Source organism: Schistocerca serialis, chromosome 7 (genome assembly GCF_023864345.2).
Source record: "Schistocerca serialis cubense isolate TAMUIC-IGC-003099 chromosome 7, iqSchSeri2.2, whole genome shotgun sequence".
NCBI lineage: Eukaryota > Metazoa > Arthropoda > Insecta > Orthoptera > Acrididae > Schistocerca > Schistocerca serialis.
Genome location: NC_064644.1, coordinates 562,899,716 through 562,920,420, shown reverse-complemented (window position 1 = coordinate 562,920,420; position 20,705 = coordinate 562,899,716). Strand labels below are relative to the sequence as shown.

Genomic DNA, 20,705 nt, shown 5'->3' with positions numbered 1-20,705 from the left:
CTTATCATTGATCTTGTTTCAGATATGAAATGGCAACATAAAATATTGAGGATACAATTTTGGTATTTACTGAACTGATGCAGACAGTACACAGTTAATAAAGGTCATCGAAATAGATAAAATAATAACTCACATTTGTTGTAAATATGAGGCCACCAAAGTATCCAAAGACAGATACTACCATAACCACCCAAATCTTGTAGCCCCTCAGACTTGGAAAACGGTCAAGCAGGGCTGTTGTAACAGTCTCCATTAGAGCAAACTGAAATCAATTATACAAGTAGGGCTATGATAACAGAAAAACAATTTATATTTGAAGGTTAGTAGTATACCACTTTCTACCAGGGAGAAATGGATTATATTTCTTAAAGTTAAAGTTTGGTTCGGAGTTCACTGGGAATTGGAAATCAATGATGAGTGTTACACTGATACACAGTTAAAATTCAGTGTCCTCCTTCTCTCTACTTAATTCTTTATTTTGTGTTTGGTGCTCTTACCTTTCTTTTTGCTTCTCTCCATTTCTCTCATCCAACCATCCTCCACTTCTGTTTTATTGTTGTCTATTTATTTACTACCTAACTTATAAATCCTTTGGTAATAATTTGACTAAATAATTGACAGTAGAATAACAGAACACAAATCTGCAATAATTGGGATGCTAATATTTCCTGCTTTAATGTAATCCACTTGCACAAAATAAATACACACATCAAGAAAAGTTTTGCATCACCCTGGTTCCCAGAACTCCTGAAGATAGACGTTGACTGTGGATATTGTATCACAGACACAGACCCTTTGACTGTTCAGAGATGTCACTAAACCCACATAAAGCTGTAAATATTAGACAGAGGAGGTCCGACAGCTGACCAGTTCCAGTCATTCCACCAGTAAGGAGGTACACGGCTCGTGTTGTCTGTAGGTCAACCATGCCTAGATGGTCAATAGCATGGTTCAATCGCATCTGCATTGTTACTTTGTGCCAGGAAGGACTTTCAACAAGGGAAGTGTCCAGGCATCTTGGAATGAACCAAACCGATGTTGTTCGGACATGGAGGAGATACAGAGAGAGACAGGAACTGTCGATAACATGCCTCGCTCAGGCTGCCCAAGAGCTACTACTGCAGTGAATGACTGAAACCTACGGATTATGGCTCAGAGGCACCCTGACAGCAACGCCATGATGTTGAATAATGCTTTTCATGCAGCCACAGAACATTGTGTTACAACTCAGACTGTGTGCAATAGGCTGCATGATCTGCAACTTCACTCCCAATGTCTATGGTGAGGTCCACCTTTGCAACCACAACACCATGTAGCATGGTACAGATGGGACCAACAACATGCCAAGTGAACTGCTCAGAATTGGCATCACATTCTCTTCACCAATGGGTGTTGCATATGCCTTCAACCAGACAATCGTCAGAGACATGTTTGGAGGTAATCCAGTCAGGCTGAACACATTAGACACACTGTCCAACAAGTGGAGTGAAGTGGAGGTTCCCTGATGTTTTGGGGTGGCATTATGTGGGGCTGACGTACGCCTCTGGTGGTCATGGAAGGTGCCGTAACGGCTGTACGATATGTGAATGCCATCTTCCGGCTAATAGTGCAACCATATCGGCAGCATATTGGCGAGGCATTCGTCTTCATGGAAACAATTCATGCCCCCATCAGTCACACCTTGTGAATGATATCGCTCGACTAGAATGGCCAGCATGTTCTCCAGACATGAACCCTATCGAACATGCCAGGGATAAAACTGTGTGCCGGACCGAGACTCAAACTCGGGACCTCTGCCTTTCGCAGGCAAGTGCTCTACCCACTGAGCTGCCCAAGCATGACTCATGCCCTGTCCTCACAGCTTTACTTCTGCCAGTACCTCATCTCCTACCTTCCAAACTTTACAGAAGCTCTCCTACGAACCTTGCAGAACCAGCACTCCTGAAAGAAAGGATATTGTGAAGACATGGCTTAGCCACAGCCTGGGAGAAGTTTCCAGAATGAGATGGTTGGTAGAGTACTTGCCCACAAAAGGAAAAGGTCCTGAGTTCAAGTCTCGGTCAAGCACACAGTTTTAATCTGCCAGGAAGTTTCATATCAGTGCACACTCCGCTGCAGAGTGAACATCTTATTCTGGAAACATCCCTCACGCTGTGGCTAAGCCATGTCTCTGCAATATCCTTTCTTTCAGGAATGCTAGTTCTGCAAGGTTCGCAGGAGAGCTTCTGTAAAGTTTGGAAGGTAGGAGATGAGGTACTGGCAGAAGTAAAGCTGTCAGGATGGGGCGTAAGTCGTGTTTGGGTAGCTCAGCTGGTAGAGCACTTGCCTGCGTAAGGTAAAGGTCCCAATTTCGAGTCTGGTCCGGCACACAGTTTTAATCTGCCAGGAAGTTTCATATCAGCGCAACTCTGCTGCAGAGTGAAAATCTCATTCTGATACCTGGGATAAACTGAAAAGGGCTTTTATGGATGACATGACCCACCAACTACTCTGAGGGATCTATGCTGAAACACCATTGAGGAGTGGGACAATCTGGACCAACAGTGCCTTGATGAACTTGTGGATAGTATGCCAAGGCGAATACAGGCATGCATCAATGCAAGAGGATGTACTGCTGGGTATTAGAGGTACCGGTGTGTACAGCAATCTGGACCACCACCTTTGAAGGTCTCGCTGTATGGTGTGGTTTTCATGAGCAATAAAAAGGGCGGAAATGATGTTTATGTCGATCTCTATTCCGATTTTCTGTACAGATTCCAGAAGTCTCGGAACCAAGGTGATACATAACTTTTTTTGATGTGTGTATATCCTATTGCAGATCACCTTTTAAATTATTCAAAAACTACATTCTTCACCTGAAGTGGGGGAGTGTCAGAGATTCCATTAGCATAACTGCTTCCTTCTGTACACACAGCACAATTCACAAGCAGGTTTCACACAGCATAAACTACAAAACCACATAATTATCTATGAACCGGCTAACACATATCAATCTGGAATACTTTAACAAATTTTGTCATCTTCATACCTTGAAATGAGATATAACCGATATAGAAATTTTTCATACCACCTAAGGTAGCTTTCTGTCACCTTTCCAACCATCACTGCCTCTTACACACACCCCTACCCTAGACCAGTTTTCTTGCTTCTCATTTCATATCTTCAGAGAAACACACAAAACACTCACAAAAATTTTTGCCCATTCATTTTGTATTCAAGCCACATTACGGTCCACTAATTTTCTGCCATGCCCGCACCTGCCCCTTCCCCTCTCGTAATTACAAAATGGCACAAAAGGAGTTTGAAGAGCTGCTCACAGCCAGGGTAAATCAATCTTCCAAAAGCCGCTTGACTTCAGTGCTTCACGCCGTTCCCAAGAAGGATGGTTCCTGGTGCTCTTGCAACAACACCTGCACCATACCTGACTGCTATCCTCTACAGACTGCACTAAAGCCTACACAAAAATCCCAGTTGCCCTGGAGGACATAGAGAAAACAGCCATAATCACATCTTTTGGCCCATTCAATAGTGCAATCATGACATCCAGCCTATACGATGCCGCACAGACGTGGCAGCAATTTTTAGACAATATCCTCCGAGGTGCATTGGGATGTTTTGACTGCCTAGATGATATACTCATCTACTCCAGGGACCCTACTGAACGCCACCAGCACCTAAATGAATTTTTTTCCCTTCTACACAAAGCTGGAGTGATCCTCAGCATGGCAAATGTGTTTTCCAGTCAAGCAAGATTGAATTCCTCAGGCACTTAAGTCTCTGCTGCCAGCTCCCGTCCCTTCCCCAAGACAGTACAGGCAGTAGCAGACTTTCCATACCCTACTACCTCCAAATGCCTTCGGCAGTTTCATCAGCATGGTCAACTCTTTCTGTCAACATCTTAAGGACATCACTGCCATCCAAGAGCTGCTTACTACAGCACTCTTCCTTGGACCAGGCCACGATTGAGTGTTTTGAAAAAGTAAATGGCACCTCACCAATGTGGCCCTTTTGGCCCACCCAACTGGTCCCCTCACAACAGTGGCAGTTGTGAGCCAGATGGCTGTCAGGGCCTTGCTACAACAACGTGTGGACAATGTCTGGCAATCACTCAACTTCTTTTTTTCCAAGCTCTCTGATGCACAATGCCACTGGGGTGTATATGACCATAAGCTGCTCATAGTCCACAAAGCCATCTGCTCTTTCCGATCTTCAGTCGAGGCACATGCATTTACGATCTTCACAGACCAATTCCAACTCATCTCTGGTTTCTACAGATGACATAAATCAGATCTCACCCAGACCTTTTACGCTACAGGAGCACATTGCACAATTCACTACTGAGGTCTGGCATGCTGCTGGCATCAATAAAATTGTGGCCCATTGTCTTACCTGCTCCTGTGCCATCATCCAACTCGCAGACTATAATTCCCTAGCTGCTGCTCAGGAGGGTGACTCGCTGACACCCTTCAGAATGCCGACTCTGGCCTCAATCTCCAGCTGGGAATCATAACCTGCTCTGACCACAAGATCTGGTGTGATGTCCTCTTGGATCCTTCACATCCTGGTGGTTCCACCAATCGACCCTGCCCCTTTCTCCTTCCTGCATTCTGAAAACCACACTTGACCATGTCCATTGCCTTGCACACTCAGGTAATCCATACTTCTGCCACCCTCATGAAACAACACTGTCTTTTTCTAGTTGGGCATTTGTTCCGTGCTAAGATCGGACAGCATGTTCACTCCCCTGCAGCTGCCTTCCCCCCCCCCCCCCCCCCCCCTCTTCCCCACACAACGCCATTTCATGCACATACACTAAACACTGTCGGCTCACTAACCTCCTCCATTGGATGTTGATATCTGCTAACAATTATCAATAGATTTACATGCTGGCTGGAGGCCACCCCTATCCCTGATATTTCAGCTAAAACTGTGGCTGCAGCCTTCATTCAGACCTGGGTATCCCAATTTGGAGACCTCCATCACATTACTACAGATCACAGGCACCAGTTCACCCTGCCTTCTTCTGATCTCCGATGGCCACCTACGGCTCCAATTTCCACCGCACCACCAGCTACCACACTGCAGTGAATGGCATGGTGGACCCATGCCACCGCACACTTAAGGCTGCCCTTAGATGTTATTCTCTGAATGGTCTGCTACCCTATCTCTAATACTTCTAGGCCTACAAATCATACACAAAACCAGTCACTCACCGTCCCTGGCAATTTTTTGGAGGCAACCCCACTTCCTCCTGACAGCACCATCCCAGGTTTTGTGAAGCAGCTCCAAGGCTTCATGGCCCAGCTGCCACCAACACCTCTGCAACATCATGGTGAGCATCATATCCTCATCCACTGTGACCTCACAGCACGCTATGGGTGGACACATACCAGCCACCATCTGTACTCAATATTTGGCCCCACCTGGTGCTGCAACATGGGGTCAAGATGTTCTCCATTTGTCTGAAAGGGGTGCAAGAACTGTCTCCATTGACAGGTTCAAGCCAGCCTATGTCCCAGAGGCCCCCCTTCACCACAGCACCACTGAGGTGAGTTGCCCCCACCTACTAATGGCCCCAGTCGCAGCAACATTAGTCCTGTCTTGAATACAATGCAGGCCAACACTGTCCTCTACACTGTTCCCGACATGTTATTGCTGATGCCGTGTCTGATGCACCCCAAGCCGACGCAGCCTCTGGTCCACCACCAACTGCCTACAAGATTGACACATCTCCCAGCACCTGGGACCCTGATGTCACCATCGCACTGTCCTTTCACAGCCTCCAGCCAATGCAAACATCGCCCTGGCCCCACCACAGGTGCCCACCACTCCTGAAAGAATGCCATCACCACCACCACTGGAGCAGCAACACCATTTCAGACGCTCCCAATGCTGTGCACAGGAGATGCCCATGCCCTTCCTTTCACTGGAAACCATAGCATGGTCACAGCAGTGACAACTCGTGCATGCCCCCCAGCAAGCATCCTGTCAGCTCCAAACAGTCCTCTGCATGGCTGGCACCTATGTTTCCCCCTCAGAAGGGGGGGGGGGGGGGGGGGGGGCACTGTGTGGCATCTCTTTCCATTTGCCTCCACTTGTAGCAGCAAACAATGGGCTGCACTGACTGTAAACAAGTGAAAAGTGCCTACCAGTCAAGGTATTACCGCATCTCCCCAGCAGCCTCACTGATCACTCCCACTGCATGTAGATCATAAACTACCAAGCTTTCTCGATGCTACACATGCTGAACTGTTGCTTGGGCAGTCTCTTCTCCCACTTTGATCAGGCACCATCTCCTGGCTGTGCTCTCGGCAGATCGTCCCACGCAATGCCACATGCCTTGCATCGTCATCTGCTGTACTTTGCTGGAGTATGTGTATACAGCACAGTTTTGCACCTGCATCCAATGTCAGCATTTTTTGTGGTCCACTTAATGAGAGGAGTGCTACTGCATCTTCTGTGGCATCTTCTCAAGCCATGTTCCCTTGGGAGGCTTCCCTTGACTGTGGCTGTACCAAGCCCGATGTTGGACGTCTGGTTCATCCTACTGATATCAGCACCTGGAACACTGTGTGCAGTGTGGTGTACATAGTGCAGTGAGCACCAGGCAAGTTTATTACTGTTCCATCCCTGACCATTTGGCACCCCTTTACTGCCAAGCACGTCACTGAAGCGAATCTTCTCATGCCGTCAGGTGACGCTGAACAAAGTACTGCAAACTATGCATGGTCTGCCCTCTTCAAGGACTCTGCCACAAGCAAGGACCCACCTTGATTAAGAGATAGTAACTTATTAAATTTTATTGTGGTTGTTAGCTTCTAGGAATACTATCTCCAAACCAGCTCACATGCCTCTTTTGGCACATCTCATCACTTATTGTTGTCTTTATTAATTAGCAGGCCTCTTTATATATGTGTGCCCCTAAGGGACATAGAAGAGAACATTTAAATCATTCCTTCAGGACCTAATATTTTTGTAAGATTCTTCTTTCTCACTTTTCTAAATCTTCTAACACTGTTGTGCATCTTCGTAAAAGTGGTGTTTCCAACCCACAGGGGGCTTCTGATTTTACAACTGTATTATAATTCCTTAATTTAACATCACTAGAAAGACACTTTTTACTGTAAAGCCATCTAACTTCCATGTATGCTGTTTCCTTCTTTTCAGTTCTGATTTTAATTGCTTCTTTTTCACTTTTTATGTTTATATTTTGACCCAGATATTTAAAATTGTCTGTTTTTGTGGTGTTGTATACTTGATTTATAAAATTCTTGATGAGTTACTCTAATGGTAATGTATTCTATCTTTTCAAACAATATTTGCAGACCTCATTTTCAGCTATCTCCTTCAGTAGTTCTAGTCTTTTCATTGCATTGTCTAAGGTTCAATTTATTTCTTCTTTTGATCTACCCAGCTTTGTGAAGTTAATTAATCTTTGGTTTTTTCATTTATTTTCCATTGTCTTATAACCTTTTTCAGAACACAACTGAATAACAAAGATGGCAAATGCCTCCTTATCTGACTCTTGATACAATTTGGAAGGGACTAGATTCTGTGTTTGTAAGAGTTTGTTTAGTTATTTCCAGAGTTTTCCTATTTACTGAAAATTCCTTCTAGGTTTCAAGGAAGGAGTCCATCTATTGAAACATATGCCTTTTTTTAAATCAGCAACTATAAGCACTATTTTTTATTAGATATTTTCATGTAACTAATTATTTGTTTAAGGTTTAGGGTTTGCTGTGGACAGGATTTGCTACTTCTAAATTCAGCTTGATACACTCCAGTTTGTTTATCCAACTGAGCATTTAATTTGTGCAGAATGAGTTTCAATAATATTTTGTATTCTAAGGGTAGTAATGAAATTCGTCTGTAATTTCTGATATCTGTTTAGAAGTGGGTGAGTTAATGCAACCTTCCAGTTTTTTGAGATTGTTTCAGTGTCTCAGACATAATCTGGTTTTTCTTTTGTAATTCTGATAATGAGATCTTCAACAGATTTTAGAATTTCTGCTGTGAGACTGTCTTCACCTTGGGCTTTATTAGTATTATTATTGAAAGTGCATTTGTGTTTTACCATCTTGTAGATAATTAGTAGAAAATTTTCTGTGCTAGGCTATGGATACATACGGCGAGCAGTATCACATTTATTTACCATTGGTTAGTCACCATTAGTCTCAGGTAATCAAAAATAATGTTTGTTAAATAGTTAGTCACAGTTAATCAGGCATAATTAGATTCAGTTGCAAACAGTCACTATTCATCATCAAATCATAGATTTAGGATAATAATAATAATAATAGTAACCAGTGCTTCCCAATCTTTTTTGGTTCCCGACACCTTTAAAATTTCAGAATTTTTCTGCAGCACCCCAAGTCAAACATTGGTCCCTCCAATGAAACTGAAGTGCACAGTTGGTGCTGTTAGCTTAAAAATATAATTATGAAACATATATTTTAAATTTATAAATTATTTAGTGAACAGATTTACCATTAATATAATTAATAAGATGAAGGAGCTTACTTTTCTCTACACAACTTCTAAAATTGTGGAATCAGATTGAATATATCTATCCTTATTCCTGTTCACATTAATTTTTGAATATTCAGAACTGCATGGTATATACTTTACAATGGATCATCAACATTATTTAATTGATTTTTATTCATACTCTCTGTCTGTCTGTCTTCATTTTTGCAACAGCCCAGGGTATCACAGGACAGATTTGGGAAGCACTGGCTACTGACCTATCGTTTTTTACTATTGGGCAATGTCAAATTGAGGTTGATTGTCATATCAGAACTATTGATAAAATAAATGCAGACTGATGGAACTTCAAATTCCTTAAATGCCACCTTGTTTGCTGAAAACTCCTATCATCATATTTTATATCATCAACACAGGCTGAATGAGGACTTTAAACAACATTTGCAACTTAGTAATAGAAATGTGCACCATTTAGATAATCAATGAATTAAAAAATTATACAGACAAAATGATTACATAGAATACCAAAATGAAGGAGATAACATAGAATAGACAATTAGTAACAGCAATTCTAGGAGTGGCATCTAGCACAGAGGCAATAAGAAGCCTGATAAGAAGTTGTCAATCCAGCTGCCAGAAGGGACTCAGTCAATGGCAAATCTGTCAGTGAACACTTAGTTTGCTTAATGGTTGGAATAGTTTATAGTGAGCAAATGATGTTCACCTCAGTCATTACAAATAATATTCCAGTTCTGTTTCCAAATGATTATTGATCATAAATTTATGAGCACATTAATGATTCCCTTTCAGGTTAAATCGAATAAAAATTGGCATAAGCAAAAAGTTACCTATGTGAAATATGTCACAAGATGTAGTTTAAGGGTGGTGGGGGTGGGGGTGGGGGGAATTTTGTGTGTGTGTGTGCGTGTGTGTGTGTGTGTGTGTGTGTGTGTGTGAGAGAGAGAGAGAGAGAGAGAGAGAGAGAGAGAGAACTGTGGAATGAGTCAGAATGTGGTACAAGGGTACAAGTGAATTTTCGTGCCAATTGTCTAAATAAGTCAAACATTACTTGACATAATAAATAAAAAAAATATTGGATTAAGTTATATGTAGTGAAATTCTAATTTGAATGACTTGTATTGTCTGTTATGCAAAGCAAAACAACTTTTTGTTATCAATAAGTGCACATTTGGAAGCCACAAAAAATGAGCAGATGTATCTAGATGGATACAAGTTAGTATCACATTGCTGTAAGAATAACATGGAGAAAGAGTGGAATAAAACCCAGATGACAGATCTAAAAATAACTGCACTGAACAGGTCTTCGGGTGCTGTACTTTAGTAATACACTTTCAAACTTATAAGATAGCAGATCAACATTCTAAGGTTCCCAGTGCAAAATGTTTAAGACTTTACTGACCAATCACAGACAGTACTAATAAGCCTTAGTAGAAGTAGTTGTATGTGGAGATTTCAACAATAATTTCGTCTTGGATAGTTATGACCTAGGGCAAATTGAGTTAATGGTGTGCAGCTTCAGTTTGCACCTCACAGAAACATTCCCAGCAAGAATATGAACACATACGCAATGGCGATTGCCAATTTATTTCTAAATTCAACTGTGTTCCATGAAATAGATGTACCCATAATAAATGTTTTATCTGACCATGGTGGTCAAATGACATCAACGAAGCACTCCCATCAATGAAGTTTAACTAATAAGGGAAAAATTAAAATATCACAGGCAGTGTGGCCACAATGGCCAGAGACAGTGACCATATCTGTGTAGGTTGTGCTTGTGTAAATGTGAGTGTTTTCGGCTTCAGAAGAAGGCCTTTTGGCCAAACCTTTAACATATAATGAATGGTCTTTGGTTATGCCTGTCTGCGACTCAACATCTCCTCTGATGAGTAGCTGTCTTGGTTTTTTATAACATTACTGTTATATCACAGAAAGGTATACACTGACACAGACTACTCTGCAAGTATTTACAAGTTGAAAAATGGGAAAAATTTTGCCAACAGCACACAGTAGACGACAAAATTCTTACACACTATAAATCCTGTTTTCCTTTAAAATTATCCACGGTCAATTAGTGTGGAAGCTAAAGGAAATGGCGGCTAAAATCTAGAATCAACGTATTCTGTGCCAGGAAGGGAGAGGTTAATTTATTACCAATGACTGACCCTAGTCTAGACTTAAAATTACTACAAGTAGTACTGCAAAATTTGTCACTGTGTCATCAAAAATGCAAAAAACATGTACAGTGCACATACTAAAAACAAAGCAAAAGACAATTTGGAGTGTTACTAGCTACAAAATGAATAAATCTGATGAGGTGCATGATATTCAACTCACTGATGACAGTACTAGTGAGACAGATGAGACTATATTTAAAGTGTTGATTATTAAATTCAATGAATTCTTACTAAAAAGTACATGAAAACACATGGTCAAAGGATGGTAATCAAAAGGAGATCTGTTAAAACATTTACAAACAGGCATCATATACTCCACCACCAGACATCAGTTTCATTAAATTATTTGTTAATTAGAGCACAGAAAACTTTATGTCACCAAGAAGTAGTTACTGTTCTTGGCATGACGGTACTTCAATCAAAGTCCTAAAAAATATGCCCTTTGAGAGTTACCTCTATAATTGAGTCAAAGCATATTTCCTGAATGATTGAAATATGTGTTGGTAGCTTTCATTTATAAAAGCAACAGATCTCTAATTAAAGGCCCATCTCACTCCTTCCTGTATCATCGGAAATTGATATGAAGAAAGCTTACAACAGAATATTGAACCACCTCTCTGAAAATAATATTTTAACAATACCTTGTACTTCTACAAAAACAACTTATAATATCACGTGCCCAGTTACAGGAGAACCAAACAAGATAAAATATTCGCCCAGTTACGGGAGAACTAAACAAGGTAAAATATTATGCTGTCATTTTCCATGATCTAGCCAATAGCTTTGATTGGGTGGATCATAAAATGGTGCTATGGAAACTAAAGGCAGTCCCCTTACATATATGGGGTCCTGTCTTAACAAGAAAACAAAGTGTTACACTAACAAATGATACATCAGGGAAAATACTAAATTCAGTGTTCGGAAACATGAAATATAGTGTCCCTCACTTTTCCTTGCTTGATCTGCTCCTGGACTTGGCTTGGCCTACATAAACAATTTATCTGAGACATTGAAGGACCCTTAAAAATGGTTGCTGACAACAAAATTATACTCACAATCAGCCCAAAGATACCCATACCAAGAGAACAGAGGAACATAAAAAGACAGACTCCAACTCTGCGCATTATTGTTTGGACAGAAACCAAAAATATTCCATACATGTCAAAATACTGTACTATTCATGAGCAAGAGGAGATATACTTTCAGACCTTTTTGGAAGGGTCACCCAGGACTGCTGCTGAAAAACTTAACAGTCACTCCTATCTCACCACATCTGGATTTGCCAAAATATCTAAAGGAGAACTACGTTTTATCTCAGTCCCATGTAATTTGTATGAAACACTATCCTTGAATAATGTGAAAATTCCTGAAACAACCACAACTCTCTGTTCAATAGTACTGCCAACACTGTGTAGTGAGAAACACTATATTTTACCTATAAACTACCACACAGTACTCCAACAATGTCTCATATCAACACTTAACTTCTTTGTTGTACCTGCATTTACATCAATACTCTGTACACTACTGTGACTTGTGTGGCAGAGGGTATTTCCCATAGCAGATCTACCAGTTATTGGGCTTCTTCCCATTTCATTCACCGATGGAGCACAGGAAGAATAATTGCTTAAACACCTCAGTGCCCAACTTTACTGTCCACACAGGAGTGATATGTAAGGGGTTGTAATATATTTCTACATTCATATTGTAACATTTTGGTTTATCTTGAAACACTACTTAACTTATTTGATGGTTACAGATCATTTGATTCATTCATATTAGGTGATACATACAACATAACTGAAACAGTGACATTAGAAAATGAACCCATAACCCAAAACCTAAGTCATGTAAAATAAAACACAATTTTGTGAAACACATGGAAAAATGTGTCTTTTCTTGTATAATTATTTACAACATTTCACCAAGAACCACAGTCAAATCAGTAAAAAAAATTACAGGAACTTAAAGGCAAAATGATGATCTCAAGGGCAGGAAATTAAAAAAAAAAAAAAAAAAAAAAAAATGAAAACGACTTATTTTATGCAGAAGTGTAAGTTTCTCAGCAGTGCTCCTCAAGATACTAATACAGAGAAACATTGACTGTGAGTCATGAGAAATAATACGCTAATAATACATTTAAGATACACACAGACAAGAGCAGAACAACTGCAAAAGTCTCATACCTGTGAGTCGAGGCCCAGTGTAAGTAACATCACAAAGAAAAGCAAGGACCACAAAGGTGAGACAGGTAAGTGTGTCACCACTTCTGGATAAACAATGAAGGCTAGCCCTGCACCCTGATCCACAACTTTTTTTACTTCCACATTCAACTCATGAGCAAGGAATCCAATCACAGAAAAAATGACCAGGCCCGCAAAGAATGACGTCAGTATGTTTGATATGGCCACAATAAGTGAATCCCTGAAATACGTAAGACATCATTAATTAGGTGTAGATGTAAAGTATACATTTGACAGCAATTTAGCATCTGTCCCTATAAATGTACAACAAAATATATACTTATGCTATACTCTCAACTTACACACAAGAATAAAAATCTAGTGTATTACATCTTTGATTGGAGTAATAACATGTGAAAGCATTCATAATAACAATATTTGTTGAAACTTCCTGGCAGATTAAAACTGTGTGCCCGACCGAGACTCGAACTCGGGACCTTTGCCTTTCGCGGGCAAGTGCTCTACCAACTGAGCTACCGAAGCACGACTCAGGCCCGGTACTCACAGCTTTACTTCTGCCAGTACCTTGTCTCCTACCTTCCAAACTTTACAGAAGCTCTCCTGCGAACCTTGCAGAACTAGCACTCCTGAAAGAAAGGATATTGCGGAGACATGGCTTAGCCACAGCCTGGGGGATGTTTCCAGAATGAGATTTTCACTCTGCAGCAGAGTGTGCGCTGATATGAAACTTCCTGGCAGATTAAAACTGTGTGCCCGACCGAGACTCGAACTCGGGACCTTTGCCTTTCGCGGGCAAGTGCTCTACCAACTGAGCTACCGAAGCACGACTCAGGCCCGGTACTCACAGCTTTACTTCTGCCAGTACCTCATCTCCTACCTTCCCAACTTTACAGAAGCTCTCCTGCGAACCTTGCAGAACTAGCACTCCTGAAAGAAAGGATATTGCGGAGACATGGCTTAGCCACAGCCTGGGGGATGTTTCCAGAATGAGATTTTCACTCTGCAGCGGAGTGTGCGCTGATATGAAACTTCCTGGCAGATTAAAACCGTGTGCCCGACTGAGACTCGAACTCGGGACCTTTGCCTTTCGCGGGCAAGTGCTCTACCAACTGAGCTACCGAAGCACGACTCAGGCCCGGTACTCACAGCTTTACTTCTGCCAGTACCTCGTCTCCTACTTTCCCAACTTTACAGAAGCTCTCCTGCGAACCTTGCAGAACTAGCACTCCTGAAAGAAAGGAGAGCACTTGCCCGCGAAAGGCAAAGGTCCCGAGTTCGAGTCTCGGTCGGGCACACAGTTTTAATCTGCCAGGAAGTTTCATATCAGCGCACACTCCACTGCAGAGTGAAAATCTCATTCTGGAAACATCCCCCAGGCTGTGGCTAAGCCATGTCTCCGCAATATCCTTTCTTTCAGGAGTGCTAGTTCTGCAAGGTTCGCAGGAGAGCTTCTGTAAAGTTGGGAAGGTAGGAGACGAGGTACTGGCAGAAGTAAAGCTGTGAGTACCGGGCCTGAGTCGTGCTTCGGTAGCTCAGTTGGTAGAGCACTTGCCCGCGAAAGGCAAAGGTCCCGAGTTCGAGTCTCGGTCGGGCACACAGTTTTAATCTGCCAGGAAGTTTCATATCAGCGCACACTCCGCTGCAGAGTGAAAATCTCATTCTGGAAACATCCCCCAGGCTGTGGCTAAGCCATGTCTCCGCAACATCCTTTCTTTCAGGAGTGCTAGTTCTGCAAGGTTCGCAGGAGAGCTTCTGTAAAGTTGGGAAGGTAGGAGACGAGGTACTGGCAGAAGTAAAGCTGTGAGTACCGGGCCTGAGTCGTGCTTCGGTAGCTCAGTTGGTAGAGCACTTGCCCGCGAAAGGCAAAGGTCCCGAGTTCGAGTCTCGGTCGGGCACACAGTTTTAATCTGCCAGGAAGTTTCATATCAGCGCACACTCTGCTGCAGAGTGAAAATCTCATTCTGGGAATATTTGTTGAAATTATTGTACAGTCAGGCACATTTAGAAACAAACGTCACTGTTGAGATTTTAGGAGTATCCTTTATGATAATTTAAAAGGAAATAGGAAGAAAAAATTTGTGCAAAGACATTGAAATATGAAAAGCAAAATTAGGTTAATGAATACATTAAAGATATGTAAGGGAAACAGAAAGTAAAAGATTGGGGTTTAAAGTCAAGACTTAGAATTCATGGCACTGAAACAGATAAATAGGGAAGGCTATTTGGTATTCTGTGTAACAATGAGGTGAAAATTAATTACTAATGATGTCAACACAAATGGTCAAATGACATGCTATTTCCTTTATATTACCCTCTATCTGTGATTGCCAATTTCACATAGAAAATTACTATAGACAACTAACGGTTCTCCGCACAAAGTATTATAAAATCTGGTGCCCCAGTCAAAGAAGCTGTTAAAATGTGGACCAATTAATCAAACCCTCTCATTGAACAATATATTAACAGTTAGTGGTTACTCAAATGACACTGATGAGCATTAGAAAGTGTTTCAGAGGAACACAGTGGGCTATCTGAAATGCTTATTGAAACTAACACCCAAAACGGATGTAATAACTCATCCAGTAGCTCTCAGATATGATCCTCACAACAACAACAACAAAACAGGTCTGCTAATTATTCATGAGAGAAAAAAATCACTATTGCTGCAAACGTGTGTAGGAAGAGACTGACTGTAAATTTTGAAATGGAATGGCTGGAAAGAAACAAATATAAAGTTCAACGTCTATACCTGAACAACTGAGACAACATTCAGACTTGAAATAGGCTTATCTGTTTGATACATATGGTAAAAATTTAAAAAAATTAAAAATAAGTAGAGTAATAAATGGACAAACAAATAAAATAACCAGCATCGTTAAGTGAAAGAACCAAACAAGAACAGACAGACAATTAGGGGTCAGTATGTGAGCATAAACAAGCAAAAAGGAAGAATCAGAAACACAGCTGGCAAGCAAAATTTCAAACCAACAAATACAGCAACAACACTCTGGTTATTAGAAAGAGATTGGTCAAAAAAGACTATAAACTGACAGTGCCAAAACAAAGCAAGAGTATACATACATCTATGAACTGGTGTGCGAATAGGAAGAAGAGAGAAAAAGCAGTATAATAGTGATCTGAATATAAACTAGAGGTATGTGCTGCTGTAAACAGGACATACAGCTACCAACTTGTGAATGAAACCGACATAAAAAATGTATCACCATGATGTACAAACCTTGCATAGTCAATCCGACATGGTGATAACATGCCGCATAAGTTTTTTTACAAGAAGAATACACAAAAGGAAACACAAGTTAAAGTTTTAGCTGCTAAGATACACTGCAACTATTTAAAAAATAATAATAATAAAAAAAAAACTCTGAAAATTGCCAGATCAATAGTCCACCAGGGGCAGCCCTTCCATAGCTGTAGCAGACAGCACTTGCGCAAAATGGTGGGCATGTATCCTCAATTGATAGTACATCAGTAAAGAGACAAAATGGCACAATGCAATCATGATTTGTACAGTGAATTTCAGTTTCCACTCATAATATCTCTGACACAACTGTTTACAGTTTTTATTTATTTGAATTTGTTACTCATTTAATATCCATAATAATTAGCTGTTGCCTTTACAGTGTCAGTAAGGTTAACAGTAGAGATAAAACAATTTTCTTTTTGTTTTCTTCATATATACTTGCTAATAGCATTTGTCTTTATGCAGGTTCCAGTGTTTTACATAACTTCCACTGAGGACATACATATGTGTCATTTATTAGTTAATTTCTTGGACATTCATTCATATGATGTGGACATTTCATTAGAAATTGTGGAGACAGTAGAAGATATAGGAAATAACTCTGACAAGGCCATAAATTGTGGTTTGAATGATGATTGTTGAGCTAATTAAAGTCCAGAACAAAAATGCAGTACATTCCTAGCCCAAATAAAACATGTACAGGTAATAACTCTCAATGGCAAAGAAGAGACTCTAAAGTTTTTGGTTAAATGAAGAAGAGAGAAAACGCATGAAATTAATTGGTGTGCAAAGCCTGTTTTGTTTCATAATTACTGATCGTGAATTGTATAAATAGAAGAAATATTTACACAAGTTTGAAATATACACCAAAGTGAAACTCACACAAGTGTGAAAGAAAAACTATTTGAAAGATTTAGGATTGCTTGTGAGAATTAACACACCCTTACCGAGAGAGATCTATGAGACTGCACATTGTGAATTGCAAGTGAAATGAATATTAGTCATTTTCAGGGTTTTGCAACCTGTTTAAACAGATTCAGGAAATTATGTGGAATAGGAAGTTGCAAAATTACAAAGTTCCCTGGGCGCTGATGATCATGCTGTTTAGCGCCCGAAAACCTCAAACCACATACACAAAGTTCCCTTCAAGTCAATGTGTGAAGGAGATGTGATTAATAGGTAATACTATAGAGAAATTTGTAGCTGATGTGAAGATCAAGCTCTTTGTTACCCCTTAACATGCTGTGTTTAAAGCCAGTCAGTTATATTTCATGCAAAAACTGTGCATGAGCTGCATTTTATCATTTTGAGTAAAGAGATAGCCATTTGTGCAGTCAATGAATGCTACAACATATTTGCATACAATAATGCCAGTGATAAGTATCAGTGGATTACTATTCACACACCTTTATATCTGTTTTCAGGAACCTCAACGCAAATTAGGACCAAAAAATATAAAAAAATATTGTTCAGTTCCAATAATCTTGTAACTGACATAGCAAAATCTGGAAAAACGGGAGAGAATTATTTTCAACATTAGATCTTGAATATCTTCTTACCAGATTCAGAAAATAATTCACTGCTTTTGTTGGTCTCTTGATCTGGACATAATGACATCTCAGTCTGTAAGAGGACAAAAAGACTTAATATAATTCGCATTCCACCCGAATTAATAGTGTGATTCAGACTGATGATAAAGAAATTATCTGACAGTGTAAAGCTTTTTTTTTAGAAAACTGTTGCACAATACAACTTCTAATAGGTTTTTGTTATTTCCAATTTATCAGTGGAGCAGTCTTGTTAAACTTGAGTCCTTTGCACATTGTCAGTTTGCATCACCGTGTTTTAACAATCTGATCAAGTATGCCTGGAACACAGCACAATATGCAGATCAACAGGCATGGCCATTTCTTACTCTATGCTAATCCTGCCTAAATAAAATTAGTAATTGCTGTGAAGTGCCTGAATCCATTAATTTTTCTGTCATCGGGCCGACAAATTAAAGTCTCGATTTATGGAAGTCGTCTGTAATGTAACATCATTTGCTGCCTTGATTATCTTTCCTTGAGTAACAAGTTTAGCTGTCACTATGAATTGCATGTTGCACAAAAAATTGATGATTTGTAGCATTTCAGGTATGGTTTACATGCTTAAAATTCATGTGCTTGCACTTTGGTCTTTGCACGAGATGGTGCTATGTTCTATTGGTACGGCTGTGTCTGCTTATTTGCCAATTCGCATGTTAAGGCAGGATGAGCTGTATAAACCATTGTTATAAGTGGTTTTTTTAAGTACTTGCAGTGTGCCTTAACAGCTAAAATTTTGACAGTAAATTTCTTTTGGTGTATCTTTCCTCTGTGAAAAATTCCTGGATAAGTTTTGACGTGTCAGACTGAACCACTCCCTTGTATGATTGATGAAATTAATGCACTACTAACAGGTGAGCTAAAGGATATATCAGTAATATGCATTTCTGATCGCTGGCTTAACTTTGAACTAATTCAACATGCAAAAATAACTAATTTCATTTTGTCTTTTCACTGTTGTAGGAATAAAATTAAGCACAGAAGCAGGGTTGGATGGTGATTTATATATTTAGTGAATACAGATTTTAAGCAATGGAAAATCTGGGATGGAATAACAACAACATGAACTACGATATATTGCTACTCACCACAGAGAGGTGGTGTTGAGTGATGGACGGGTAAGTTTAACAGTAGATTGTCAGATAATATTAAGCTATCAGACATAACCTTTCTTCAGATGTAGAAACACATACACACACATTGCCACTGTTGTCTCTGAGTGCTGAGGCTCGATTGTGGTGAGCAGTGATGGTATAGAAGACGTGTTGGGTGGGAAGGGGGAGGGATAGCAGGGTGGGGGAGGGGTAGCAGGGTAGAGGTGGGGGAAGATGTTGTAGTTCTGCCTGTAGGAGTATTAAGTGTTGTATTGGAGACAGGATGGTGGGCTGCTAGGCACAGCATTGGGAGGCTGTGCTAATGGGGGAGGGGGAGGGCCAGAGGAAGTGAAGGAGAAAAGGATTATGCAAGTGACCTTTGGGGAGATAGAAGGCATATGTGATGTTCGAGGTGGATGATAGTACTAGTGAATGTTGAGGCTAGGTAGTTATGGGAATAATAGATGTGTTACAGGGAGAGTTCCGACCTGTGAAATCCACAAACGCTGGTGTTGGTGGGAAGAATATAGATGGCACAAATTTGAAGCAGTAGCTGAAGTCAACCATATCATGCTGTGCAGTATGCAAGTGGGTGGTCTAGTTGCCTCTTCACCATAGTTTACCAATGGTTGTTCATGTGGACTGACAGTTTGTTACTGGCTGTACCCACATAGAAGGCAGCACACTGGTTGCAGCTAAATTGATAGACCACATGGCAACTTTCACAGGTTGTCCCGTCTTTCATGGTGTGAGAAATGCCAGTCACAGGACTGGAGTAGATGGTGGCAGGAGGATGCCTGGAACAGGTACTGGACCAAGGCCTGCCTGCCAATGCCTCATCATGTGAGTTGTGGTGACTAGCAGTCTGTCCTGATTCATATTGAAAATATAGATTTTATTATCCTATCTCACTTAACTCAAATGAATGCCAAAAAGGACTGTCAGACTGCAGCTATAAAAATTACTAAGTTCAACTTGATTACTGCTATAGATTACCAATCACCATCAGGAAATTTTGAACCTTTCCTAAATAAATTGTAATCATTACTAAGAAGTAATTGAAATTGAAAGCAATTTGATAACTTGCAGAGACTTAAAAGACTGAAAGTAGAAACAAATGTCCCTTTGGAACATTGCTACATCCTACAAATTAAATGAAGTAAATGCTGCTACCTGAGTAAAAGAGAGTGAAAGACATTTGTGTATCAGCTTTACATTTGTTTCTAGTCATGGACAGTTTATACAGCATTTCACTAAAAATTATCAATGTAGCTTTTGTGACAATTTATTTCAAGCATTAAGCTTGAAAGTAAACCACGGCATTGGATACAATGTATCTTTAAGCACCACATGTAGATACTATAATTAGGATAACATATAAAACAGTCCAATGGCTTACTAAACAAAAAAAAAGTGATAACAGGTTTATGAACTTACTAACCTAAATGAATAATGTAACACCTTTACTAATATACTAAGTTGTTACTTTCAAATTGCATTTCTGCAGAAAATTATAACCATAAGGAGCAGTTTATTAGGTTGATGAATTATTTCACAATGTTTTTGTTTTGCATGTTAGTATTCTTTTTGGCATGGGTTTATTTATTGATTGTAATTTTTTATTTGTACTTCACTGTTGCTATTTGAATTTATGTGTCACCATTTTGTCATTTGGAGATAGTGGGTGGAGCTGAAGAGACTAGAAAATTGAGTGCCAAGTGGAAAAATGTGAACATTTCCAATATATCCTTCTGTCTGAGTTCAGCTGAGGGCTAACAGCAGTGGAGGCAGTATAAATATTTGCACTGTGTGTGGGGATAATGCCACTGGAAGGATAGAATATGGCAAGGAAATGGTTTTCTCATTTTGAGGAGGAT

General features: G+C 40.2%; 1 protein-coding gene across 1 annotated transcript in view; it reads right to left on the bottom strand.

Moving 5' to 3' along the window:
• The window catches only part of LOC126413249 (sodium- and chloride-dependent glycine transporter 2-like), a 513,853-nt gene that overhangs the window by 61,109 nt on the left and 432,039 nt on the right, over positions 1 to 20,705 (bottom strand). The window contains exons 7-8 of the mRNA XM_050083149.1: positions 12,869 to 13,106; positions 134 to 262 (exon numbers count right to left, since the gene is read on the bottom strand). Coding sequence (XP_049939106.1) covers positions 134 to 262; positions 12,869 to 13,106 — 367 coding nt within the window. The remainder of the gene's footprint in view (positions 1 to 133; positions 263 to 12,868; positions 13,107 to 20,705) is intronic.